At 39.3% G+C, this 27,937-nt stretch overlaps 1 protein-coding gene across 1 annotated transcript in view; it reads right to left on the reverse strand.

Annotated features, from left to right (window-relative positions):
- Positions 1 to 27,921, reverse strand: part of BOD1L1 (biorientation of chromosomes in cell division 1-like 1) — a gene marked incomplete at its 5' end in the record, with an annotated part of 54,133 nt that extends 26,212 nt beyond the window's left edge. The window contains 10 exons of the mRNA XM_008586777.1: positions 971 to 7,049; positions 9,103 to 9,175; positions 10,216 to 10,354; positions 10,976 to 11,087; positions 12,164 to 12,330; positions 14,625 to 14,774; positions 15,410 to 16,021; positions 16,498 to 16,688; positions 21,144 to 21,268; positions 27,772 to 27,921. Of these exons, the coding sequence (XP_008584999.1) occupies positions 971 to 7,049; positions 9,103 to 9,175; positions 10,216 to 10,354; positions 10,976 to 11,087; positions 12,164 to 12,330; positions 14,625 to 14,774; positions 15,410 to 16,021; positions 16,498 to 16,688; positions 21,144 to 21,268; positions 27,772 to 27,921 (7,798 nt within the window). The remainder of the gene's footprint in view (positions 1 to 970; positions 7,050 to 9,102; positions 9,176 to 10,215; positions 10,355 to 10,975; positions 11,088 to 12,163; positions 12,331 to 14,624; positions 14,775 to 15,409; positions 16,022 to 16,497; positions 16,689 to 21,143; positions 21,269 to 27,771) is intronic.
- Between the last annotated feature and the right edge of the window lie 16 nt (positions 27,922 to 27,937).

The raw sequence follows: 27,937 nt of genomic DNA on the forward strand, positions 1-27,937 counted from the left end.
AAGAAGTCAACGTGCCCTGTCCCCTTCAAGTTTAGCCCATGTGCTTTGAGTTTTCATAGCATCCCCTGCTTAAGCACATCCTAAGCATTTGTCACCCTACAGTGTCACTGTCCACTTCTAATATATGGCTGGATTCACAGCTGTCTTCCCATCATGACTATCGTTGCATCCTCAGGGCCTAGTACAGTAGTACTTGGTATAAGTACAGGAAGTTGGATGGTATAATGACTTAGATTATACCTTTGAAAGTTACCTATATCTGAAAGACTGTCACTCTGAAATCTGTCGAAAGGAAACTTGTTTCCCTTCTCTTTCAAACACATCTTAAACCAGAAACTAATTCATTTTAACTGTACAACAAACTCAGTTAAAAGAAATAATAATAATGTGCTCCCTTGATTAGAAGTAGCCAGCGGACTGAACTGATGCCTACTGCAAATCATTAATAAATCAGATGAGGGTCAGAATGATGTTTGTTTTTGTACTATTATCCCCATTTTATACAACAGAAAACTGAGGCTCAGAAATTATATATACATATTTTTTCTAAGAGTCACCCAAGTGCCAGGCATGTTGTTTAAATTCTCTGTAAAATGAGGTTGATAAAAAAATACTCATTTTCCAAGGTTGTGGTAAGGTATTCTTCATCTTGATTGACAAAAAACCTAAGTCAAAGAGGTTTAGTAACTCGCAACGATTATACAGATAGCATTCAGCTGCCTTCCCACGCCTCAGCCTCCTGCCTCTTCTCTCCTTGCACATGAGAAATGGTTTTAAACTTTTACACACAACTACCTTTTAGAGAAGATCAACCCTCAAGTTCGATGAACTATTTTGCAACATTATGACACACAAAAAGCTTATATTGATTTATCATTCTGGAGACAAACCATCTTTGGAAGATTGTCTTAAATGCACTGTTAGACAGTCATCTTCGTAAATTAAAATTTGCAATTAGAAACATTCTCACCTATGTCACACAAAATTTCTTCAGAAGAAACAGTGCCCTCGAGGTCTCCTTCTTTGTGGAATGGCTTCCCTATGCCATTACCATCTCCAGTTTTTTCAATGGATGCTTGATCAGTCCATTTGCTACTCTGACCACTCTTTGTAGTCAAGTCCTGCTCACATCTCGCAGCTGACAGAGCTACGTGGTAGGCAGCTGGAAGGAACATTGTGTGGGAAGGAACGCTTGTTGACTCTTGGCCAGTAATACATTTGGTGGTAGTGGTTTCCAAGTTGTCCTCAGGCCCCTGCTGGTCAGAAGGAATCAAGGAATGCTCACCTGCAGCATCTTTGACAGGTAACATGTGGTCAGCTGTTTCAGCATTGGTATTTACTGCTGCCAAACAGCCAATACTGACAGAGGGGTCCTCAGCCACCTGCCCAGACTTCTGTCCTGGTCCTCTCAGATGGACAGATGAGTTAGCACTTCTCTCCAAGTTCCTTTCTGATAAACAACTTGCCGTGCTACTGCCTGCCTCTGGGCTTTGGTCTTCTCTCTGACTGGAGCTCAACAATACATTCTTCTCTTCTGTACTTATGAGGTGCAGAGTGCCCACTGGTGCTTTGCCAGGGCAGTCTTTGCCATGTCTCTCTCCCTCTTCTGCATACTTAGCACTTGGCTGGCCTTGCCCCGCAGAGGGCTCGTGGACTGGTGGCCTGTCATGCACTTCCTTGGTGCCCACTGCCATCAGGGGACTCACTTCTTTGTCTCCTGTAAATGGCTCAGGACAGTTATTCTCAGCAATCAGGCTGGGCATGGGGACCTCGCACTTGCTCACCCTTGCGGCTGATAGGTCATCATTTCCTTCTGGGTTGTTTGCGGTCAGCTGATTGTCTTCATGTCTGCTGAGACTGGCAACAACCAGCAGGCACTCTGCCGTGCTGGTGGAGATGACAGCAGCGTCATTCAAGTCTTCCAGTCTTGCAGCAGCAGGCCCATCTTCATACTGGCGGACGGCCCCAATCATGACTGCTTCGCACCCTTCAGAGGTGCTTGTGGAGATCATGGCCGTGTCGCTCATCTCTTCTGCTGGTGTGACCGAGGGATGGACTTCCTCCTGAGGGGCGGCACTGGACACTGGGCCCTCGCAGTCTTCCACGGAACTTGTTGAGATGACAGCACTCCCGTCTTTCTCTTCCAGGACTGCAGTGGAGCGCTCATTTTCACTTCCACCAACCACACCAGAGACAGAGGCCTCACATCCTTCTGCTATGCTGGTGGAAATGAGAGCACACTCATCTTTTTCTTCCTTGCTGGTGGAAGCAAGAGGACTTCCAACTTCTGTGGGTGCACTGGGCATAGGCACCTCAAAGTCGACGGTGCTGACCAAGACCGGACCTTTAGCACTTTCTTCAACTGCTGCAGCTGGCCGCTGACTCTCTGCACACTGGGTGGTTGTTGCGCTGGAAATAGGTACTTCGAACTCTTCCCCTATGCTTGTAGAGATCATGGCACACTCATCTTTCTCTTCATTCCTGCTAGCAGTGAGTTGGCTCTCATCCCCTGAAGCTGCACTGGGCATGGGGGCCTCAAACTCTTCCTCGTTTACTCTGGTGCCTTTCACATCTTCTTCTGTTCTCAGAGCACCCGAATGACCTTCTTCCACATCTATAATTGCGCTTACCTGAGGGGTGTCATCATTTGTTGTACTGGTGGAAATCATCAAGCCTTTGCCTTGACTTTCACCCTCAGCTAAGCTGTTTTGGTGGGCAATATCATCACTGGCTGTACTAGCCATGAGGCCATCACATTCTTCATTTTCTATGGAGGTGATGATGCCCTCGTCCTCCTTCTCACTTGGGGATGTGTGGTCAACTTCACACTCTGGGACTGCACCCGATACAAGAATATAACTGCCCCCCACCAGGCCAGTGGAAATAGTGGTGTCTCCAACTTTTTCTTTCCTGGCAAGCTGACTGTCACTTTGATCAGAAGCTGCACTAGTCATTGGACCCTCACAGCCTTCCAGAACTGGTGCCACTTCACCCTCTCTTGAAACTGCACTGGTCACGCTGCTTTCTACAATCCCTTTGGCACTGGAGCAGATCTCTGTGTCTTTCATTTCCTTCTCTGCACTGCTCATGCTATCCACATTACTTTCATTTGCATTCACGGTGGTGGCTCCGGCCTCAGCTTCCACATGCTCCACCGCAGTTCCGATCTGACTGTCCTCTTCTGCGCTCTCGCATATCAGTGCCCCTTCACTTTCTTCTCCTGTCCCTGTGCCTCTTCCAGTGCTAGTCACGACGCCCTCCCCTTCGTCATCCTCCTCCTTGGCACCTGTGCTGGTTACAATGCCTTCATCGTCACATGGCCCAGCGGCCACCAGTGGTACATGAGTGACTTCTTTGGCGACCATGCTGCCCGTGGCACTCTCTCCATTCTCTTCCGATTCAGAACTCATAGCAAAGCCTTCGCTGCTGTCTTCCGAACCTGTGCAACTGGCCAGCCCCTCTCCATCTTCTTCCGTTATTCCTGTGCTGGTGACTGCACTCTCCCCTTCTGTCCCATCATTCACTGAACCATCTCCTTCTTGGCTGACACCTGTTCCTGGTGGTGTGTCGTTATCTATCAGAACCACATCTGCACCTGTAACCCTGCGCTCTTCCTGGGGCCCTGCCCTGGTTACTGAACAGATAACAAAGTTATCATTTCTGCCTTCTGCTCCTGTACATGTCACAGTGCCCTCTGTTTCTTTTTTGGGGCCCATTCTTGTCATATTTCCTGGGGACCCATCAACCTCTTCACTGCTTATGGATCCCACTCTTATTTCTGTCCCAGCGCTTGTAACCGCTCCATCACTTTCAAGTTCGCTAATAAAAGTAACAGCTCCTTCAAGTATTTCTGAGTCTCTACTTGAAGAGCCATGACATTTTTCCTCAGAGCCTGCGCTGGTGACAGCATCATCCTTTTCCTCTGTCACAATACTATTCGCGTTGGCTTCGGTTTGAATGGCAGGGGCAGCCACTGGGGCTGCTGCTCGCTCTTCAGATTCAGCCACAGCACACTCCCCACTTTCTCCTTCCTTGGTGCTTGTGAGGAAAATTTCACTTTCAGCAAATCCTTCGGTGACAACACCCCCGCCTTCTTCAGCTGCAGCAAAAACAGTGCATTCACTGGCTTCCGCCCCAACACGAAGAGGCTTTTTGCTGAGGCGTGCACCTGTCATGAAGCCTTCGTCTGCCTCGATGCTGGTGCAAGGCAAAGCCACCTCACTCTCTCCTGTTTCTGAAGATGTGGTCGTGGCATCCCCGTCCTTTACTGGGTTTAAGGGGACACCCTTGTCCTTCCCTTTAGTACTGGTGGCAACAGAAGCCTTTTCGGCTCTACCAGACCCAACTGCCACATTCTCAGTCTCTCCATTCCTTTGGCATAAAATGGAGGATGCAGTGTCACCTCCAGCACTGGTATCTACCTCACTGTTCTTGTTCCTTCTTTCAACACCAATTAATATGCTTTTTATTTCTCCTGGACCTCTATCATGCTTAAGTTTGACAGTTTCAGCATCTTTTTCTGTACTCATGCCTACCACATGATCAAGAGCAATGCCAACTTTCTTGCCATTTTCTGCTGTGGCTCCAACTGTCTGCTTTAAACTGGCTTCTGCACTGAAGTCACTCTCTTTCTTGGCAATGTCCATCAAGCCAGCTTCTTTGTTAACATTCTCATTTTCTTCAACCATGTCTCTTAACTTGCTACTGAGAGGCGTGTTTACTTTTCCTTGTTTACTGTCCAGTAAAGTGGCCTGGTAACCTTCTGGAATGTGTGTTTTGCTGGTGATGCTTGCCTTTCCTGGTGCATCTATTGTGGAAACTTCACCACTTTCTTTGCTGTCACTTGTCCTTGGGACCTCTGATTCTCTAACAGTCAAACTTTGGTTTGGGATGGCAGAGTGATCCACAAGGGAGGTGCTGGCTGTGTCACCTTCCAACACAGTTCTTTTGTCAACTGGAGGAATAGTATCTGAATCATGAGATTCTTTCTGGGGCACAACAGTCACTGAACTTAAGGATGGTGAGGGGTCTAAATCTGTGGAATGTTCAAGAGCAGCATCTCCCAGAACAGCACATTCTTCGGTGGGTTTGGCTGCGCTTTTCAAATCCTTTTGTACCCTATCATTTTCTGATGAGGCACTTGGTAACATTCTATGACTAGTTTCAGAGTCTACATTCACTTGAGTTCCTCGTTGAATGGGTTCTTTCTCCCCAGGATTTGGTTTGGACACAGCATTTTGGATATGCACTTTCTTGGTCAGGGCGCTTTTATGGTCAGCGTGCTTTTCAGGATTGCTAGTAACTCCTGTTCCACGCCACGATTTACAGGCTGAGGCTGCTGTTTTTGAATCTACTGTGGAAGTTTTTAATTCATCCTTTAAAACTGTGGCAGTAATTTTTTGTTTCATAACATTTTCAGAGTCAATGTCTTGCTGAGAACTATTATTGCTGCTGTCTTGGGCTTTAGATACTTCAAATACATTTTCAGTAGCTGGCTCAGAATCAATTTCCATTGGCTCTTGTTCAGGGATCAATGTGGTATCACCACTTTTTTTTGGTCTCTGAAGGGAGGAACTACTGGGAGTACTAGCAGTGTTTGCTGCTAATTTTTCTTCTCCTTTGGTCATTTCTTGAGATAAGCTTCCTCTTCGATTTTCACACCACCTTCTACTTAACTTCTTTTCCATGACTAAAGTGTTCCCTCTGGCCTTGTCATGACTATTGTCAACTTCTCTACCCTCCTTGTCATCTGACTTATTTTCTTCCTTCTTTTTCACATCTTTACTACTATGCTTTAAGCTTCTGCTTTTATGCCCATCGGACAACCTCCTCTCAGGTCTGGAGGAGCTTGAGTCTTTATCGCCCCTGCATTTCTCCTTTGCTAATGGTACCTTAGCTCTGTGACTAGAATCTTTCTGTGTACCATGTGCTGAAGAAGGAGCACTCTCAGATACAGGTTCCACACCAGTTTCTTCAAAAGGTTTGTCTTCAGCTTTAGACTTCCGCTGTTTTTCTGAGTCATTTTCTTCTGGGTTCTTCTCTGGTTTTGAAGTGGCTGCTTGTCTTGTGACACTTTCTTGTAATTCTGTTTCACCAACTTTTATCTGTTTGCTTTGACTTTTTGATTTAGACTTCAGCACAAGTTTCTCTTCTAACAAACTCTTTGTTCTTCGCTTCTCCTTGTGAACAACTTCTTCTGGTTTTAAATTACTATCTAAATTAGTTGAGTCCATGTCACACTTATCTTCTGAATTACTTTCGCTTCTTCTCTGTAACGTGATACCATGTTGCTTGGAACTTTGAGAATCTTTCTGAATTTTAGAATCACTCGATCTTCTTGACTTGTGTTCTGCCTTAGTTTTTTCGGTTGACATGTGTCTCTCTTTTTTGTTGTTTTCTTTACGAACATTCTCATCTGTTTTTATAATATATTCAGAAACTGGCTTTCCATCTTTGCCTAAAATTGATAATTTCCTTTCATTCCTATGTTTACTTTTTCTTTCAGCTTTATCATCTGAGGAAAGCTTTGTTTGTTGACTCTGCCTCTGAGTATTTTCCTCTACTTTTAATCCTTTCTCAGAAGAGTGAAGTTCAGTCTCATCACCTGTTTTATGCATACTGTCACCTTTATATTTATGTTTTGTAGACAATTTGTCTTCTGACAGAGTTTTTTCTTTTTCAGTCCTCTCCTTGGAAGATTTTACCTCTTTCTTAGGTAGACTTTTCAAATGTGGTGTTTCAGAGTCATCTTTCTTTACATGCTTTTCATTTTTAAGTGTGGTCTTCTGTTTCTGGGGTTCTTCTGTGCCAATTTCTGAGCGTTCTACTTGCCTTTTGCCATCTCTTGAGTCAGTCTCTTCCTGTGCCGCTTCTACCACAACAGGGGTAGATGTCCGTCTTTTATGTTCTCTTTCTATTTTGGATTCATTTTTGTTTTCATCAGTAGAATGCAAACACTCTGAGAGTCTCCGGGTAAGTTTACTTGGTTCGCTTTTTGCATGAACATGTTTCAGCTCCTTTGAAGAAGACACCTTTTCCTTTTCACAATGCTGTAAGAAAATAAATGTTAAAATATGAGAAATACCAAAATCAATTTTTAGATTCAAATTTAACATTTGGGTGCAATTTAATATGTTGAGTGCTGTCACATATGTTACACCTCACTTAATCCTTGTAAGCAGCCTATGGTAGGTATTATTAACCTCATTTAATGCATCAGGAAATCGAAGCTCAGCATGATCCAATAAGTTAATGCCAAGGCAACCAGTAGCTGTGCTTGATTTGAGTTCAGATGATCTCATTCTATGTCTAGTACTCCTCCCACTATATTGCACGCAGCTTTATAGAGACTAGTTATTCTTCCTGAGATTCATCCATGAATTTTTCCTGTGATTCATCTATGCATTTGACTCTGAATCTCCAGAGCCCTCTAATGCCCAGTAGTCATTTATAAATTGAATGAATGACAGTCCAATGTTCCTTTCAGTTTAAAATCATAATACATGGGGATGAAGACAATTTAAAAATTTTATACTGAAATAAAGCTTTCCTATATTTTAATTTAGAAACCAAAATCATTTCTGGAAGTGTCATGAATTTAGGCTACTTAGATGATATTCTATTTATGAAGTTTCAAATGAACACAATAACTCACAGTAAGAGTAACAATATCACATGTAATGTGTGCGTGCGTGTGTGTGCACACGCACGTGCATGTATGTTTATATATTCAAAGGGAGATATTGATACATAGCATCTAAATCTTCCTCTCCACCTGATGGTTTGGCACTGAGTAGATTATTAATATTATAGAATAGGTACAGACTAAATCCACTTTAATAAAGACTTGCTGACTGCTATCTATAATTATTCACATTTAAATAATGAGCAAGGCCTTGGAAAGATCTTTGTGCCTCTGTGACAACTTAAAACTGTACCTCCTTAAATTTCAATACAAAGATTAATGTAGTACAATATAAAGATTAATATAGTACTTCTACATTGAAATTTAAGGAGGTGCAGTTTTAAAAGTACAAAGAATGAGAATAATTACTTCTATATTAATCTTTGTACTGATTATACAGGGACGAGGACATAGCAAGACCTTAATAAACACTTTAAAATTAAATTCCTCAAAGAAAAAACTAACGGCAGTTTGCATCAACCCAATTTTACAATAAACAATTCCAAACAATTAATGTGAATAAAGTTTTATGAGATTATTTCTCACAGAAATTTATCACAAAATAAAGTTAAATATTTAAAAATATGCCATAATAATTCATCGGGTTTTCCTTCTAAATATGCCTCTAATTTCTGTATAAAGAAATTAAAAATATTTGCTGGCTATGAACAAATAACCACTAAGTTATTAGCTTCCCCCCTTGAAATATTAAGCTATTTCAGCTACAGAATTATGAATATGGCTCTGTAAATAAGGATTTAAACCCAGTGAAAGCCAAAGTTTATCCCAAGAAAATAATCCAAAAAGGGAAAGAAATGTATTCATTCCACACATTTTTACTACTTAAAATGGTCCAATCTTAGAAATGACCTAAGTGCTCAAATATAAAGAAATGCTTAAATAAATTATGGTATATCCATTCAATATAACGTAATGCGATCATTAAATAAGAAGCTTACAAGGTGACATGAAATGAATAAAACGTTAAAAACATTTTGCTAGATTACTTCTACTCCAAAAAATTACGTACACATGTACGCACGTGGACAAGGAATGAAAGAAAAACAAAATGGATGATTTGTTAACAGTGGAGGGATTTTCGCTTTTTTTCTTCTTACCTTTTTTATTATAATTACTAGCAATTTTGTTATTGGCAGTATAAGAAATGGAGGAAGTGGAGAAAGGAAGAGAAGAAAAGAAGCTACTACCTAGATAAAAAAAAAAAATCATGTCAATTGACACCAAAAATGAGACTTCAGGCCACAATAAGATGGGAGGTTCAAAAATGCTGAATGTGAGGGATATTTAAAATTTAACTTGGAAAAGGTCAAATCACATTCTGTTTCATTCCAAAGGACTAAATAGCCTATATCTAACAAAATAGCATTTGACATGGGATTTTATTGATTAAGACACACCTCACTTGTTTTGAAGGATTCTTTAGAATCTTCTTCAGATTGCTGTTTCTTTTTGGAATTCTCTTCAACGTTCCTAAGAGAGGGAAAAAAGCCAGATGTGAACTTTGAATCAAATGTAAGAATTTCTCAGGAAGGTTAAAAAGAAAAATGCTTTCCTTTACTATAAATACTTGATCCATTCTTTAATGGAGACTTGTTACATTTCAATTGAAATCCTACTCTTAGTGAACAGAGAACACTATCCCAAATGTGGCACAAACTACTCTTGAAAACTACTAAAGGAAACAAACTACTAAAGGAAAATATAACTGAAACAAAAATTCCTGATTCATTGCTTGAAGATGAATATTTTATGCACTATAATTACATTTTGGAAATCTTACCATCTTTTTCAGTAAAAAGGACAGTCTTATTTATTCAGATCAATAGGGACAAAGTATAATAATAAGAAATTTGAGACCTGATTTCCCTCACTAAATTCTGCAAGTTATTGATTCAGTTATCTTCAAGTCTGTGATAAATTCACATAACTGTAACTTGATGTAACAACAAAATTGTAGCCCATGGCTCACATGACTTCATAGCTACTCTCAAGGGTCTCTTTGGCTTTCAAATGCTTACAGAATTAACAATAATACAGTGTTAAAAAAAAAGAATTTGGCTCAGACTCTGGGTTAGGGGAAGAGGCATGGGATACTGGTAAAAAGAACTGTGTGGGAAGACTGAAAAATGAACACAGTCGTTGTAAATACGTGGTTCCTGAATGCTTAGAATAGGAATACTTGCAGAGCATCTCTAGAGGGTCTATAAACTCTCTGAAACTCAAGGGATCATTATGTTTATATGCATATATATTTTGGGGCGAGAGGATCTAAAGCTTCCAGATTGTCAAAAAAAGTCTGGGACCCAAAATGAGATTAAGATACACCTCCTTGAAATGTTACAGATATTAACACAATGAATTATGATACTAAAAATAAAACCTTAAGGTCTTTCCTAAACATGCAGTAACATGCACAATACACAGCTCTTTGCTGCCATTTTCAATGCCTCTGTTCTGAAATCATGCCAGGAGAGTGTTACAATGGAAACACACCCAGATATAATACGTACCTTGAATCTTTTCTTCTTTTTTTACTCAAGGCTACTTTTTTCTCTAAAACTTTACGTTCTTTAAGGACTTCTTTAATTCTGGGGGCTTTAGGTTCCAAACTCTTTGTTGATGATTCTTCTAATTCCACACTACTTTTGCCTAGGAAAGAAGCAATCAATAAACTGTATTTCAGAAGAGAGTTTTAAAAATGGTATAGTATTTATTCCTCATTAAGATTTTCTAATAGTTACTAAAATGCAAAATGGCTTTAATATACTTAAGTTGTGCTGGAATAAACATAACGTTTTAGATAAAGAAATCTTATCTTTTTTATTTCAAATGATCTCATCTATGTATGTATATTTGCATATTATACAGGATTAGTGCCCAGGGGAGTTCAGTTTTATTCAATGCAATATTCCAGACAAATATTTGACATTTTAGTTAACATAAAGCATTGATTAATTCCATTAAAATCACCAGCAATACTTGATTACTCATGTGTTAACAATCCATTTTCCAGTGATAATTCATTCAACCACACTGGAAAATAAATTGCTAACACAAATTGCATAAGCTGGTACCTGACAGAATATTTAGATATAGCAATATGATAAGAGAGAAAAATGACTAAACACATCAGATTAAAAAGGAAATCTTCCACATGAGAAGAGATAATTTTATTTTATATTCATATCTCATAAGTAATATAGGACTATCTGGAAAATAATGAAGTATAATAAGATAATTTAAAATATTAAAAGTTAACATCTTCTATACCTTGAGTCTTAGCTTTTGAAGACTTTGTCTTTTCTGCTTTCTGCTTTCGTTTTTCTTCAAGTTTCTCTCTATTAATTTGCCTTCTTAAAAGCCTCTCTTCTTTTTCTTTAGCCTAAAACCACAAAATATCCTGACATTATCAGGCAAAAGCAAAAATACTCTGAAAAAAAATATATAAGAAAACATTTAAATAGTTTGCCCCTCAGATGTTCTTACAAATTAGTGGGCTCTGCAAAAGTGCATGTACACTATATATAGACACATTTCTGTGTGTGTGTGTGTGTGTGTGTTCACCCTTGTGTGAATGTGTTTTGATTTAGAAGCTACCAGAAAAAAAAAAAAGATGTAAAAATTTTCCATTACTCTTTCACAGAATGCCATTACTTTAAAGAATGGAAAAGGTATTATTTTGGGAAAAGATGGCATAATAAACCGGGTGCTTCAATTAAAAAGATAGCTGTGAAAATATCTGTGAACATCAAATGTATATAGATACGTGTCTATAACTTTTCAATTATTCTTAAAGAAAAAAGTTGAAATGCAGATTCAAGTGACGGGCTAGTCCTATAACACATCTGACTTGCTGGTATACTCTTAGGACCCAGGCTTTGGACTTGGGATTTTCTGCTGTCATATTTTAAACCAGGGGGAATTCACAATCACTGTTTTACACCCACCACCCCTTTCCAGGCCAGAGTGCAAAGTAAAAGTGCCAAAAATCATAAGCAGGGGCATAACCAAATATACTTTTCTAATTTTAATGTTTCTGAAATTGTAAGCCATCTTGAAATTGATGTACATATACAATGAGGTAGTAATTTTCTCTAAAAAGCTGTTATTAATTCAGTGGCACATCTTATAATTAGAAGCATTTTTAAATTGAGGAAATATGTGGACTGAATTTCCCTCTTAATAGTATGTTAATGGCTGTATAGCATTATCTTTGTGTGACTGAATCCACACTTGATTCAAACATTTAGATGGTTACCAGTTTTTCACTATTATTAATAATGATGACACAAACACCCCTGTCACGTCTATGTATGTTCAACCTAGTTAAATGACAAAGTTCCTGAGGCAAAGCCTATATATCTATGCTAGTATGCACACCAGTACTGTGCACACAAATTATTCAGGTTTCTCAACCTGATGTAGTAGGTAAAATAATAACAGATCAACTGAACTTACAATAGACTGTCGCCGCTGCTCTACAGTAAGTTCATCATCAGAATCACTATAGTACTTCGAGTAAAGATACGGTTTGTGAACATAAGCATGCCGTACGCTTTTTGCTTTTCCTTCACTAGAATCACCACTTTGAGTTTTTGTTTTATTCTGTTTATTCTTCTCTTCATCTGGAAGAAAGTCAATAAAAAAAGGAGTGCTTCTGTGAATTAAAAATGCAATCAACATTACGCTGTACAAGCAGCAAAAGCTGTATCAATATAGTTCGAGTGTATTTATAGGCCCAAAGAAGAAATACCAATATGTGAAAATTCAAAAATAGACATTTTAAAAAGCTATAATCCATATCTTAATTTATTTAACAATCAGCTTCTTGCACATAAAGGAAGAAGGCAAAGAAAAATCAGACAAAGTTATTTATGTCATTAACAGAAAAAACTTCAATTAAACAGTTTATTTAAGCAAAGAGCAATTCATGAATTTGGCAGCTCTCAGACCAGAAGAGATTCAGAGAGCTCCCCTTTAACAGAGTGAGCCACAGACAGAGTGAGCAGTGGGCTTTTACAGGCTAAACACAGAAGCAAAGTAAATAAATTACTGAAATTACTGGACAGGCTACAGCTAGGTGTTTATCTTGTTTGTGTATGATTCACTGGAAAGTCCCTACATAGAGGTTAAATGGCAGTCACTGATTGGTTAAGCTTAAGTTAACACTGGGCTTCAATTTGCTAATGTGGGAGCCCAAGGCACTGGAACCATCTCAGCCTAATGCCACCCCCTCCCGATTTTTTTTTTTAACGTTTTCTTAACAAACAGATAATTCTTGTTTGGTTGTCAGTGAAGTTGATGTGAATGAGTGCTTTACCACTGCTAAGTTGAACTAATTCACTCAAAGCTGTCCTTTAAAGTAAACCTGAGATTTTAATGACCAGCTGTGAGTTTCCCATTTAGGGAAAGGCAGGAATCAATAACTAGTCCCACACTAAGTACACACTAAAACCCCTCCACATTAGGAAGGTGATTTGTCTTTCTTTGACATAGCAAGAAGTGAAGAAGAAAAAAATAAACAAGGTTTTCACTTCCTACCACTTCCCACCTACGGAGTGCTGCTACTGCTTTTTGGAGTAGGTAATTCAGTTTTTCATGAATTCAAAGAAAAGAGTAAAAGATGGGAGAAACTGAGAAATGTATGTGTTAAAAGCTTCTACTTTTTCTCCTCTATGATTTTCTCCCTAAGTATCCTATCCAAAAGCCAGCAGCAAATTTACAGTGCTATCTACAGGCAATTGCAAATAAAATTCAATATTTTTGAGTTTTTTAAAAAAGTCATAAACAGAACTTTAATCATGTAGTAAAGAGCAGCATGAGGTACTGGTTAAGAGACCTGGATTTGAAATCTGCACTGGTGTTCACTAGATACGTGACTTTAGACAAGACTCTCTGTCTCTGTCTCTCTTTGAATTTGTCTCTGTACCTTTTTTCTGGGGTTGTTGTGAGGACTACAGGAGACATTACACAGAAAGGCCTTAGCAAAGTGCTTGCAAATAGTAAGCGCATAGGAAAGGTTAGCTGAAAAACAAACTGAATAATAAAGAATTCAACCTTGCCCCAAAACAGGTCTGGTCTTTGCCCTTAGCTTCTAGTATATCATCTCTAAGCCTATGGAATGCCATGACTAAGTGGAGACGTAGGGGTCTTGGGTCAAGCTAAATAGTCTAACAATGTGGTTTAAGGTTGGGGCTTTGGGTCATGAAGTATCAGCTTGACCTCCAGAGAAGGTGAAGACTGAGATAAGCCACAAGGGTAGTTAGCCATGACTACATACTGCAGCCCCAATAAGAACTTTGGACACCAAGGCTGTGGTGAACTTCCTTAATTGGCAATACTTTGTACATACTGTCAGACATCAATGCCGACAAAGCAACACTGTACACAACTCCACAGGGGATGACAAACGGAAGCTCCTGTTGGGAACTTTCCTGGAGTCTGTCCTATGTGCCTCTTCCCTTGGCTCATTCTAATGTGTCCCTTAACTGTAATAAATTGTAATTGTGAGTATACCAGCTTTCAGTGAATTCTGTGAGTCCTTCTAGTGAATTATTGAATGTAATGGGGATCTTGGGAACCTCTGAATTTATAATTGGTGCCAGAAGTGAGGGAAGTATTATGAACTTTGCTCCCCCAAATGTCACACAAATAAAAAGTATCTTCATATACATTATCTCCTCTAAATCTTATAATACTCCTAGGAGATGGAGAACCAAGGCTTGTTGAGGTTTAGTAATTTACCAAGCTTGCTCAGACAGATAACCTTGGAGCTGGGACTCAGAAACAAATCTTCCAACTACAAAGACCCATGCTCTTGCCACTACACCACACTGTCTTTCAGGAGATAGCCCTCTGAATATACAAATAATGCTTGAAGGGAAGCTTCGCAGAAGCATTATTAAGTAAAATGTTTTACCATCTGATGTAATCTCTCCTTCTTCCATGCTATCAGACATTACAACTTCCTCCTCGGTATCCTCCTCAAAAGATGAAAGGTCACTGGTATGGACAGAGCTAACTGTGATGTCTGTAAGTCCATCCACATCAGAATCTATCAAAGAGCAATCTTCAAGAAGAAATAAAAAACAGAAAGTAAATCATCCTGTTACAAGAACATACTCAGAACCCAATTCCTAAACTACATTTAAAATTTTCTGCTTTAAATACATGTCAAAGATGTTCAACTATCAAATAAGGCAGAGCTGTTTCCAGAAAGTACAAAGGTAAACTGGTATCCTATAAAAATAACTAAACTACCAATTTCCAATGTAAATGATATATATGAAAGCAAATTTTAAGTAAATAATTGAAATATTTACTACCTAATAGTTCCATGATTAGGATATACAACTACGAATTAAGTTGCTTGGAATAATGTATGTGAGTAAATTATGACTTAAAGTTTACAGTTTGTTAATTAACTCTGTGAACAGATACATTGGTACAGAAAATAAATACACAAATGTTTATCGCTCTTTTTTTTTAGCGAAGGAGAAATCTTTTCAGGATTTTGAAATAACAGCATCATATAAATCTATTAAAATTTGAAGACAAAAATAAAAACACACACAAAAAAAAGAAGAGAAAAAGAAGAAAAAAGGAAAAAAAAATTTAAAGGAAAATTTGATACTCTCTCTCCCCCCTAAAATAGACACTCTTTGTTCTTTAAACTATTTTAGATTCCTGCAAATATTTATATACCTTCTTTTGTCCCTTCAACAGTTTTAACTTTACTGTTGTTCTTTTCTGATGTAAGTTTTGAACTCTCTACTTCTTTTTCCTTTGCTTGCTTTTCATCTTTTACTTTTTGTGTATCTTCACTCTTTTTTGAGTGATCAAGTTTCTTTTCAGTCTTTTCCTTCTTTTCTTTCTTTCTTTCTCCTTTTTCATTGCTGTCTAGCTTCTTTTCACCTTTGTCTGTTTTATTTTTTTGGTCATTGCTTTCCTGTTGAACATCCTTACTGAGCAGAGGTAAACTATTATTCTCTTTTGTGTGATTTTTAATTTCATCAGCTGAACAAGGGAGATCACTAAATTCTTCAGACTTCGGGGCTGTTTCTAGTCCTTCTCCTCCAGAGTCAGGTGCAGATTTTTCTTTATCAGCCATGTCCTCTGAAGTTCTTTCTTTTTCAGTACTGGTGTCACTGCTTGGCTGAGATGGGAGTTTTTTTGATACTCTCTCACCGGTCTTGGCATTTAACATTTCTGTAGAAGCCCTGGCAGCATTAGCTTCTTGGTTAAGAGAAGTTATGGTTTCCAAGATTGACATGGCATCATTGGCCACATTAGCACTGGGCCCTGGAGCAGGGACGCCTTAGAGGAAAAGACAGGTTTTAGAATAAATTCATGCAGAAGGTAAATACCTCTGTGGAATCAATGTTATATGCCACTGTCATCTTTATACAACATATATGCTGTGCAGACCATTTGTATGCTTTTAGACTTTCAGGTACCAGGAGCTACTATACATATTCTGAATCTATCTCTCTAATACAATATCTTAGTAAGGGCACCATGCAAATCTGAAAATAGTCTAGTTCCCAATAAAGAATATAAATATATTCTCTATTTTAGTAATTCCCTCTATTATAACACTCACACACACGCCCCATTAGTCTTAAAAAAATGAAATGTTGTGCCAGCTGAGAAATTTGGGTGATATTTAAAGTAAATACAATTTCAATAGAGTAGCCACATAGAGAAATGTTTTAAAGAGCCAAAAAACTCTAACTTGGTACTCAGTTCAAAAAGAAAAGCAATGGAACTGACCAAGAGTAAAATCAAAGCACCTTGTGAAATGATGGAAGAGTCTGGTTTCTCCTCATCAGGAGCTGTGCTGCCACTTGCTTCCTCTTTGTGATTTAATGTGGCCAAAAACTCATGCACAGCTTTCTCCACCTGAGGTCTGAATGTGTGGTTGATCTTTGGATCCACAACCTGAGAAATAATTCGGTCGATACCAGACTCCAACATTCCTGATCTGAAACACAGGGTAATTTATAGAAAGGTGAAAAAATAATCTTGCATTATTTGCATTAATCCCTTTTAAATAAAACTGTATCTATTACATATACACATATATACATACATATATATATATATATAAAAAAAATATATATTCAACCTTAAATTGCCCCAGTTTGTTCATGTGGATACATAGAAACGATAGGCAATGGAAAATAAGTTTCATGCTACTGTGGCATTTAGATATACCATACTATAAAAAAGTCTGTAAACTTTGCACCACTGTGTCACTGTTGGAAATACTAAAACAGACAAAACCAAACCAAAACAAAACACCCTTAGAACTAGGTGCAGTACACTATCTAAAGCCCAGGTGTATAGGTGATACTTATCTTACCCTACCCTGCCCACAGTATTTAGAAATAAATGATCACTAAAGTTGAGTTCTGGGTATATAATAAATCTATGGACTCTGCAACCTTGTTTTTAAAAAAAAAAAACAGAAAAAGGTAAGCCTTTTACAAGTATCAGTGTCTCCAGGAAAACTGAAGAACACACACAAAGTATAATTTCATCAAATTGAAAAAAAAAAAACCCACAAAACTTTAGGAAAATAAAACTGAAGCTTCAGACTTCTGGCTTTCTTTTTATTATCTTCCTGCTATAAAAACTGGATGATTTATTGATTCAACAATTATGTTATGAGTGTCTTCTACGTAACAGGCACCATGTTGGCCACTGGGCAGCTAGAAATTAGACCTGGTCCCTGTTCTGGTTGGGGAGGTTGACGCAAACAAGTAAAATACAAGACAACAGGCACTAGTACACACCATGTATTGTAGGAAAAGACAGGAGTAAGGAATTATTAGATATGTCCAAGATCATTTGGAAATTCTTCATTAAAAAGAAAAGACATTTGAGGTGAGTGTTGATTTTTATAGAAGAGAAGAAAAAGAAAGATGCTCCAAGTCAAAGAAATATCATATACAAGAGAAAGATGGGCAATGATGACAATATCTTTAATGCACTTCTCTACAAAGGCATCTGAGCAAAATAAGAGAACACAAATTTGTTTAAGAAACACACTTAAACTTTGTTTCTTCCCTAAAAAAAGAAGTGGAGAAGTCGAAGTATCAGAGATAATGTTGGAAGACTCAGGTGGTAGTCATTTCTAGCTTCTAGGCCTCGGTCTCTATAGAATAGGTGAGGAAGCGTCTTTCTCTACAGTTTACAAATGCTATTTTTGAATGCAGCTCTGGCTGGAGTGGAGGATGGATTAGATTTTCACCTCCTGAGGCACCTTGTGATCTTGTGAAATTAAAATTCTACTTATGTAGGCCATAGAGAAAAATGAGCCAACATGGCACAAAGTAGGTTACCTGGTTTTAAAGTTCTAAGATAAAAGAAAATGCAAATCCTGCGAACACTGTTACATCTTAAAGGTGTCTAAAATGTAGCAGGTGGAAAATAAGGAAAAACAATCTTAAAAATGTTTTGATTTAAGGCACAAGTACAAAGGCATAGGCATAAAATAAAAGAAATAAAACCCTGTTATGGTCTGAATGCTTGTCTCCTCCAAAACTCATGCTGAAACTTAATCTCCAATATGATATTTGAAAGATAGGTTCTTTTTTTTTTTTTTTTTTTTTTTTCTTTTTTGTCTTTTTTCATGACCGGCAACGGATCGCAACCCTCGGTGTTGCGACCACCCCTCGCTCAGCCAGTGAGCGGCCAGTCTGTATGTGGGATCCGAACCCTCGGCGGGAGCGCTGCCGCACTTCCCAAGCAGCGCACTGTAACAGTGCGCCACTGGGCCGGTCCCGAAAGATAGGTTCTTTAAGAGGTGATGGGATTGTGAGGACTATGTCCTCATGAATGAATTAACTCATTCATGGATTAAAGGGTTATCAGGGAGGAGACTGGGAACTTTATAAGAAGAGCAAATGAGCACGTAAAACTTGCCATTCTTGCCATGTGATAATGTGTCTACAGACTATGCAGACTATGCAGAGTTCCCACCAAGAAGGCGGCCCTCACCAGATGTGCCCTAGAATGTTGGACTTCCCACCCTCCAAAACTGTAAGAAATAAATTTCATTTTCTTATAACTTACCCAGTTTCAGAGATTCAGTTATAGGCAACAGAAAAATGGACTAATACAAACCCATCTACCCCCAAATTATTGCTTCAATCTCTTTGTTTGACTATGTTCCAGTCTCTGGTCCTACAAACAAACAAAACACTTCTCCTTTATTTCTCTCTCACACTGAAGGTCAGCACTGATCTTAAATAAAAATGGAATCCAGTGCTAATGATCACATACTCTGAGTGGGCTCACTGCCTTGAGGTGTGGCCACAGCTGCCTCACTAAAGTGGGGAGAAGTTATAGCCCTTGGTTCAAGGACAAAACCAAAATGCCAGCAGCTGGCATATTCCTGGTTAAAGTTACTTCCTTGTCTTCCTTTTACATTTTGTTTAGTTAAGATCATTATTCAGAGTTCTCTAGGATTTTCAGATTCTGTTGTACAAATCAATGTTTCGTAGAATAAAATTTTCCCTCCTAATGAGTCAGCAGATTAGCTATTAAGTTGAACCATATGAAATTGCTGATATTAGGTCATTTTTGTCCTGCAAAAATGGCAGTTGCAGATGGCTCAAACTTACTCAGACAATGGAGTATTTCTCAAAGTATATGCATGAAAACCTGTTTGAGATCATATTTACAGGGGCGATTCCACCCCTATACTCATCAGTTTCAACACAACTAAATAATCTCTTTAAGGATATTTTTAAATGTTATTATTAGTAACATAAAACTTTACTAATAGAATTTAAATAAAAATAGTTCATTTAAAAATAAATAACATAGCTAGAAGAAAATTTACAGATGTCTCAGGAAGAGTAATGCCTAAATTACCCGACAGAAGATGGCTGTTTTCCCTCTTTTACAATGTTTCAAGAGGCGCCAGCCCGTGGCTCACTTGAGAGAGTGTGGTGCTGACAACACTAAGGCCAAGGGTTCGGATCCCTATACAGGGATGGCCGGTTCACTCACTTTGGTGAGCGTGTTGCTGACAACACCAAGTCAAGGGTTAAGATCCCCTTACGGGTCATCTTTTTAAAAAAAAAAAAAAAAAGGAAACTATCACACTATAAAGGATTGAACAGTTCCTATGGGACAAGAGGGAATTAAGAGGTGGCAGATATAAAAGAGATTTATTTTACTGTTTAAAATCCACATTTTATTCTCAAAGATGTGCTTGAACGTAAATATTTGTCAAAGAAGGAAGACCAGGCACTCTTTAAATAACTTAGTCGCCCTTTTTGTGGGGTGAAGCAGGGATAGAAGGTCTTCTTGTCTTGGCAAATATTTAAATTCAAGAACAAGTATAAGACTGTAAATCAGTTTTTTTGGAGTGTTAAATAAAAATTATTGGAGAACACTGTTTTGGACTAAGTTCCTGCACTAGGCCCCAACAGACAGACTATAAACCAAAATGGAGTCACCCCTGCTAAGATCCATGCCACTTAGGTTCTAACAGTCAATTTCCTAAACAGGCCAACTTAAATCTTTAATAGGCATGATAATGAAGTTCCCTGTGCTTTAATCCTTACACAAAAGAGATAGCCACAAGGAACCTGATGTTAACTAATCAGTTATTTTCCTATTGTTCTATCTCTCTGTTCCTTATAAGGAAATGACCAATCCTCTTTTTGTTCTTTGCTTCTACTTTCTTCAGCTTTTTCTGTCTATAAAACCTTTATTTGTAATAAACTTTGGAGCAATTCTCTGAATCTGTAGTATGATGTTACATCTTGGGTCGATCCTCACATGTGGCTCCCAAAAAACTTTACAAAACTATATTTTCCTTGATGGCCTTAATTTCAGTCGAAAGGAGTAAATTGTTATATTTATTTATTTATTTTTTAGGCCTCTCTAAACATTCCAGCTCTTCTCATTCTCTTTATCTTCTGTTCACTCAAAATGGCTCTGAGAAGGGCACATTTTTTTTTTCCTTATATCATCTCTGAACAGCAGAGTTTAAAGTCTCAATAAAATGCAAAAAAAATGGCAGAGGACTGTATTAGAAGACACAAGTCACCTCAAATCAAGGGAATTATTTTAATTTCAGTGATCTGAATAGTTATGAATGTAACCGTATAGGATATTACGGTATTTACCATCTATTAATATTATATCTAGATATTTTTAAGTTATGTTATTATTTCCTTCCTCCAAATATTTCCTGAGCTCTATAGGCAAAAGCAAACTTAAAATTTATGGGGGGAATGTGAAGTGATTAGACGATACTCCAAAACTATACTGCACCCATGAAGTAGCCACAGCAAACTTGATAAAACGGCCAACATCTTTAGGTGAACAACCTTCTGTGTAACGTCTCTGCTTTCAGGAAAAGTAGGATGTGACATTTTAAATAAAACCTGCCTAGTAACTCTAATTCTGAGCTTACTTCAGGACTTGTTGTCTAATATTGTTTCTGAGCTGGTTCTTATTGAGATGAGGACTCCACGTGTGGGTTGCCAGGTGGTTTGCAACAAAGTTGTCAACACGCTGTCTCAGATTCTGATAGGCAGGCTAGAAAGAAAAAACAAACAAACATAAGTGTTAAAAATATTTACTGTTATACAATATCAATATTGGCAGCCTCAGGAATCTGAGTATCTTTAACAATGTTAACATTTCTTAGCTTACAGGATGAATGTAGCACAAAGTTTCACAGTTTATGACACTCCTGCTTCAGGGTAACTTATTCAAATACAGCTTATTTTGTCTAAGAAATGGTGTTTGGAGATAGGAAGAATACAAGGCAAGAAAGAACACCTATTGTTTGCAAACAAAGAACTAGAAAATAAGATACATATAAATGATATTGTTGGATGATTTCGAGCAAAGAAAGGGAAAGGAGCAGGGGAAGTAAACCTTCATTAGGAATGTGGCATTTGAGCTGGAAAAATCAGTTTCAAAGTTTCATGAAGTAGCTGGGATTGTGAAAGGCCAGCTTTGCAGATACAGACAATTATAAGCAACAAGCAAGTGGATGAGAAAACACATAGTCAGGATCATTTGGGAAGCCTCCAAATTTGTAGTCCCATTTGGTTGGAGAAGAGAATATCAAAAAAGCAGAGAAATGAAGTTGGAGGCACAGGTTGGGACCAGGTGCTGGAATGGAAGGCTTTAGGTACTTGTACCAGAAGTTTGGAATTATGGGGTAGAGAACAGGAACCCACTGCATGTTTGAGCAGAGTGATATGATAGCTTATAATTAGTCACCCTACAGTGAAAGAGTAAACAGAAACAAAATATACTAAGGAAAGTATTCAATAACTAGAGTGATGAAGCTCTGTACTGGGGTGGCAGAAATGGGCTGAAAGGCATGGATCCAAGAGAAATTACTGAGAGACAACAACCTGAACTAGGCATTAAATCTGATGTAAGACAGTAATTCTCAACCAGGAGAGATTTCACTGCCACCGCACCCCACCCACACCCCAGGGGAACTCTTGGCAATGGCTGGAGACATTTTAGGTTGTCACATTGAGGGGTGTGCTACTGGCATCTAGTGGGGAAAGGGCAGGGATGCAGGTGAACATCTTACAACACACAGGACAGCCCCCCCCCAGCAAAGAAATATCCAGCTCCAAATGCCAGTAGTGCTGAGGCTGAGAACCCCTGATATGGGGGGAGCAGGGAGAGAGGACACATATCATATCTATGCAGAAAGACACTGCCTAGAAGGAATGTGTGACCATTCACTCAGAACTGCACTTAGTTCCCAGAGGTCATCCCCCATCACTCATGTCCTTTATATTTTTCTTTTACATGGCTTTTAACGTAGATGAGCTTGAGAGTTCTGAATGACTTGAAGCAAAGCTGTAGAGCCTCGCCTTCTGCCATTTGCACCCTTAAACCTTAAGTTTATACTCCAGTGATAAATCTTCATGTCTTTAATATTCTGTACCTACCATCTGTCCATCGGGCAAACTTCTTACGTTCAGAGTTCGCCCTATCTGTGAAGTCATCCTGACACCGAAGATAGTCTTCTGGTGCCCTTCGTCCATGTTTACTGTCTTCTATAGTTACTTCTATTTGAACAACTCTCATATTGCATTGCATTTTGAGAAGGGGGGAATACTTACCTCCTCACTTAAGGGTAAGCCTGCTTCTCCACCTCCCTTAATCATTTTCACACAGTCTATCACACCACTCAGCAGATAAGCAATTAAAACTTAGTTGTTAGAGGACTGGGTAACTATCTCCAACACAGAGTGATAAAGGTTTATCCCTATGTGATGCCCCTTCTTTACTATTAATTTTTAGACTTTTGATAATACCTATTTTCTATCCTACAAAAAGAAGTCTCATGATCATTTTTCATGTCCCTCTCCATTTATCCAAAATGTGAACTAAAACTAATTCTCCCCAATGATTCTAAAGCATAGTTTTTCTTTCCAGTATTCTCCAATCTATCAAACATTTATTAGGCTCAAACATCACAATGTATTTAGCATTCCAGTCACCCCATAACAAGCTCAAATTTGAAGTACCCAACAGGTAATTTTCCTTGTTTTCCAAGCTCTCCTTTCAGAGTGACTAAGGAAATATTCACTGAGATGCAATGAGAAATATTCTTCTAGGAATATATATACCTTCTTTCTTCTCCAGTGTGCAGTGGATTGAATTATGTCCCCCCTAAACTCCCTAAAGCTTGAATTGTGTCCCCCAAGTTCTGTGTATTAGAAACTTAGCCCCATTGTGACTGTTAAGAGAGTGGGAAATCCTATTATGGTAATTGAAAGGTGAAGCCTTGAAGAGGTGATTGGATTGGAGGACCGTGCAGTAGGGAATGGATTAAAAATGGTGGTCAGGGGTTTGGTTCTGAGGGCTTTAAAAGAAAAGGAGAGTCTGTCTTTCTCGCTCTTTGCTTCCACCAACTTGCAATGTGAGATCCCTGGGTCACTGTTACCACCACCAGACAGAAGCCACCAGATGGACTTTGGACTTCCCAGCCTTAGAAACTGTAAGCAACAAATTTCATTTTTCTTTATAATTACCCAGTTCTGTGTATTTTGTTATAAGCAACACAAAACGGACTAATACACAGTGCTTTGGTCAAAAGCCTTGCAGTAACCCTTGACACCTTCCTTTCTCTTCTACCCCACATACAAACCATTAGCAAATTCTAGCATCAAAATACACCCAGAATCTGACCATTTCCCACTACTTTTACTGCTACCACTCTGGTCCAAGGCAATCTGATGTCCTGTCTAGATTACGGTAACTGACCTTGCTTCTACTCTTGCTTACCAGAAGTCTATTTCCCAACAAAGTAGTTAGAGTAAATCTTCTTAAACTAGGGTAGCCATATAATTTATTGTCCAAACCAGATCATGACTGAGCATAAAAGGGAACCTCATTAATAATTATACATGGTCAACCCAGCTGAAATGGAAGTCAGATCATATTCTTCTTTTGCTCAAAACCTGCCGAAGGCTCCTCAGCTCCAGTAAAAGCCAAACTCTTAGGATGCCTTCCAAAGCCTGCCAGATCTGTGAAGAAAGGGAGGGACACTCCTACCTCACCTCTATCACTTTCCACCTCAGCAGTTTCTCCCTCATGTCCCCTGTACTCCTAGGAATCTGCCAGCAATGCCCCGACCCCAGATAGCTGCAGAGCTCCATCAGTTCCTTCAGTAATGGCTCAAATATCATCTTATTAAAACTTCCTTTAACAATTCACTCACAACAGAACAGGAATCCTTTCCACCCCTCACCTTGCTGGGTTTTTTTTTTTTTTTTTTTTTTTCCCTAAAACTTCCTTTAACAATTCACTCACAACAGAACAGGAATCCTTTCCACCCCTCACCTTGCTGGGTTTTTTTTTTTTTTTTTTTTCTCCACAGAATCCATCACCCATTATTTATCGTCTGTTTTTGTCTGCTAGGATGTAGCATTGGTAACAGTGGATCTTTTGGTTCATTGCTGTATGCATCCCTGGCATTTAAAATAGAGTCTGGAGTATAAGAATTACTCAGTCAATGTCTTTTGGGTGAATAAATTGACCAGGAGTCAATGATAAATGAGAAAGTGTCCCAAAATCAGTACTTATTACTTGGGGAGAGAAGTGCCATACTTACTTTGTTGGTGAGCTCCCTGCCTGGAACAGAATGATGGGCCGCTTCATCTTCCCTCCTCACACTGCCCACGTGCTAATCAGTGCAAAGGAGTCAGAATGGCTTTGTATCCACTACACTTGCTCCAGAGATCTGTGAACTAATAGTTAACAATGGAGGAGTCCTAGGCTTAGATGGATCTTGGGGCTGCCCAAGTTTCTACTTCTTTGGATAGGAAGGGTTGATCTTGTCTGCTACAGTTGGATCTCTCTCTTGGTTAAGGACTATCAATGACCACAGGACAGTCTGGGGTGGGGGTTCTATGGTTTTCAGGATTAGCAGCAGACTTTGGTACTTCTCAACCTGGTTTAAATATACTAGGCTGGATGACAGTTTTGCTCTTGGAGAGCACCTGGTAGGTATCAAATGTCTTGATTCTTAAATATGTATGTGACTGACAGAATCCAAGTAATGTTAGAATCCTATATGCTAGAGGTAAGACTTTCTGAAAGAAAGCAGATCAGTCCTTGAGGTTCAATTATCAAAAGCACCACACCATAAGTGGTAGATGAAATCCAAGGATTCCATTAAAGTGATGACCCTTTGTATGAACAGGGAATCTTATTTCTACTTTGGAACACTCACATTGATATGAATGTTAAGCTCCTATGAAAGCTGGCTTTTGCATTTTGGTTATTTTTTTGAGACTTTCAAACTTAGTCTTTTCCTCCCCCAAATAATAACAAAAATAAAATACTACTCTAGAAGAACAAATATTTTAAATTAAATTAAAATATACATAATTGCCAGCTAAGGGAGAGGAAGAAAGGCAGGGAAGAAGGAAGAAGACAGTCATAGGGGAAAAGAAGCAACACAACAGAGGCAGGTACAGAGGTGGGGGGAAGAGAGAGATGGGCAGATACTGTGGGAGAGTTCATATGAGCATCTGAGGGGTGGCTTCTGTCTGGAAGGAGGATATCATTTCAGTTCTACTCTTCTCTAGCCTTAAACATTAAAGCAGGGAATCTTATTCTGTGGTCCCTGAACTCCCTGAAACTATGTAGTAGTCTGAACTGCATGAAATTGCATACAGTCATCCATTTCGAACTATTAAAACAGCATTTCAATGTGTACATGTGCATTTTTCTTGGGAGAAAGTCCTAGCTTTCATTACAGTGTCAAAGCAATTGTGTTTCCCTCCTTTCTCCCAAGAAGGATTTTAAAATTCCTCTTTGAGAGGGTCTGACAGGGATATTACAGATACACAATAATATACTTACTGGGGATGAGAAGAAGAAAAAGTTGAGTCTTAAATATTGCAGCCACCCATGAGTATATCAAAATTTTCAATGTGCATACATAATGATAACACACAGATTCATAGGTTTCTGAGAACAGCAAAGTGAAATCTCTACTTGTTGGATAAAAATAACCAGTTTATTTGAGTAATGTTTACCATGCCATGTCTAATCTTTTCCCATGAAATAGTAATAAAAATAAAGGCAATAGGCATTAATTTTTTTTAAAAAAGTTGGCTGCGCATATCCCCTAAAACGAAGTAAGAAAACTATATGCTTCCTAAATAGATAAACAGCCTAAAGTAAACTGAATTTGCTGTGGTGTAAAAACTCCAAAACCCTGAAAAAGCACATTCTACTTAGTGGGCCAGTACTACAGTCCTTATAAGGGAAGATACCCCCAGATTTCCAGGAGAGTTTTCCCAAAGAAGACAGTGGAACAGTGTGCAGTTCACCTCAAAGCCTGGGAAGAACCTGTGGATGCTGTAAACACCCCTTTCTCAAAGAAACAAGGCTCCTCAGACTAGCCAAACATACTATGAGAAAACCCTCACCCCATCAAACTCCAATCGATGGACCTACCCAGATCTAAGCCAAAAGAACACATACACATACGCACAAACCAAACAAAAAACACACAAAACCCAGTTAATTTTCCAACAGGCTTCCCTCTTCACCCGTTTCCAGAATTCCAGATTCCACTGGTTTTCCATGCATCTCACTGATTGCTCCTTCCTGGTGTCCTTTGCTCTTTCTTTTACAAACCAGCTAAGTTTACCTGTTCCTGCTAATGCCCCTCTCACTCTGACATTTGGTACAAGCCCCTTCCCCTTCCCAGCCCCTAACTCTTTTTGGACAGGGAATTGCTTTGCTGGCCTTTCCCCTATGCCCCTTACTCTCCTGAACTCGCTCTTCATTCCTGCTCTTCATCCACTTCTGTCACCTCTTCTCCATCCTTTCCTCTACTCCTTTCTCACCTTAGAAAAGTGACTTGGCCTAAGCTACCTAAACCAGGCAGTCACTGCTAGAAACCAAAATCAAGTCCCGATCTCCCAATCCACCTTTTCACTGCCCAGGTTAACCTCCTTATCTTTGCACCCCCCCTCCCCCCAATGTCCAGCAAAACACATTGCAAATAATTTCATTCAATGATCAATTCATGATTTCGCCAATGGACAAGGACATGGCCCTTACCGCTCAGGAACCTTCAAGAGAGAAGGCAAAAATATCTTGTACACAAAGTAAACCCGGGGAGAAAAAAGTCATGGGAGATGAGAATGGGTACAAAACAGCGCTGTTAACGTTAGTGTTTCCCAACCAGTCTCCGTAAGAACAATGACTTAGTCTTGCTCGCCAGACCGGTATAATTCCAGCGCCTAAACAGTGCCTGGCACGTAGCAGGTACTTCATAAACACTAGTCGGTTAAAACGAACGAAAGGATAGGCGAATGAATGAACACGCCGTGCCCGGCACAGGGGTTGGCACATTGCTGCAGCCCAAAGAGAAGCGGCTGCGAAAAGAACTCGGTGAGAGGCAGGCTCAAGAGGGGCCCAGACTGGGAAAGTGGAGGCGCCGCCAGCCCATCCACGGATGCAAGACACCGCCCGAGAAGGCGGCCCTCGCGGTCTCCCCTTCCCCTGGAGACCCCCGGCCCCCGCGCGCTCCGAACCTTGGTGTCCACATCGGCCAGGCAGTCCCTGCGGAACTGGTCGAAGAGCCCCTGGCTCTTGAGGTGGTTCACAATCATGGCCACGAGCTGCGGGTCACCGGCGCCTGCACCCGCGCCGCCCGCTCCGCCCGCGCCCGGGCCAGCCGCAAACCCAGTTAATTTTCCA

This window comes from Galeopterus variegatus, unplaced genomic scaffold, assembly GCF_000696425.1.
Source record: "Galeopterus variegatus unplaced genomic scaffold, G_variegatus-3.0.2 Scaffold113, whole genome shotgun sequence".
Classification (NCBI taxonomy): Eukaryota; Metazoa; Chordata; class Mammalia; order Dermoptera; family Cynocephalidae; genus Galeopterus; species Galeopterus variegatus.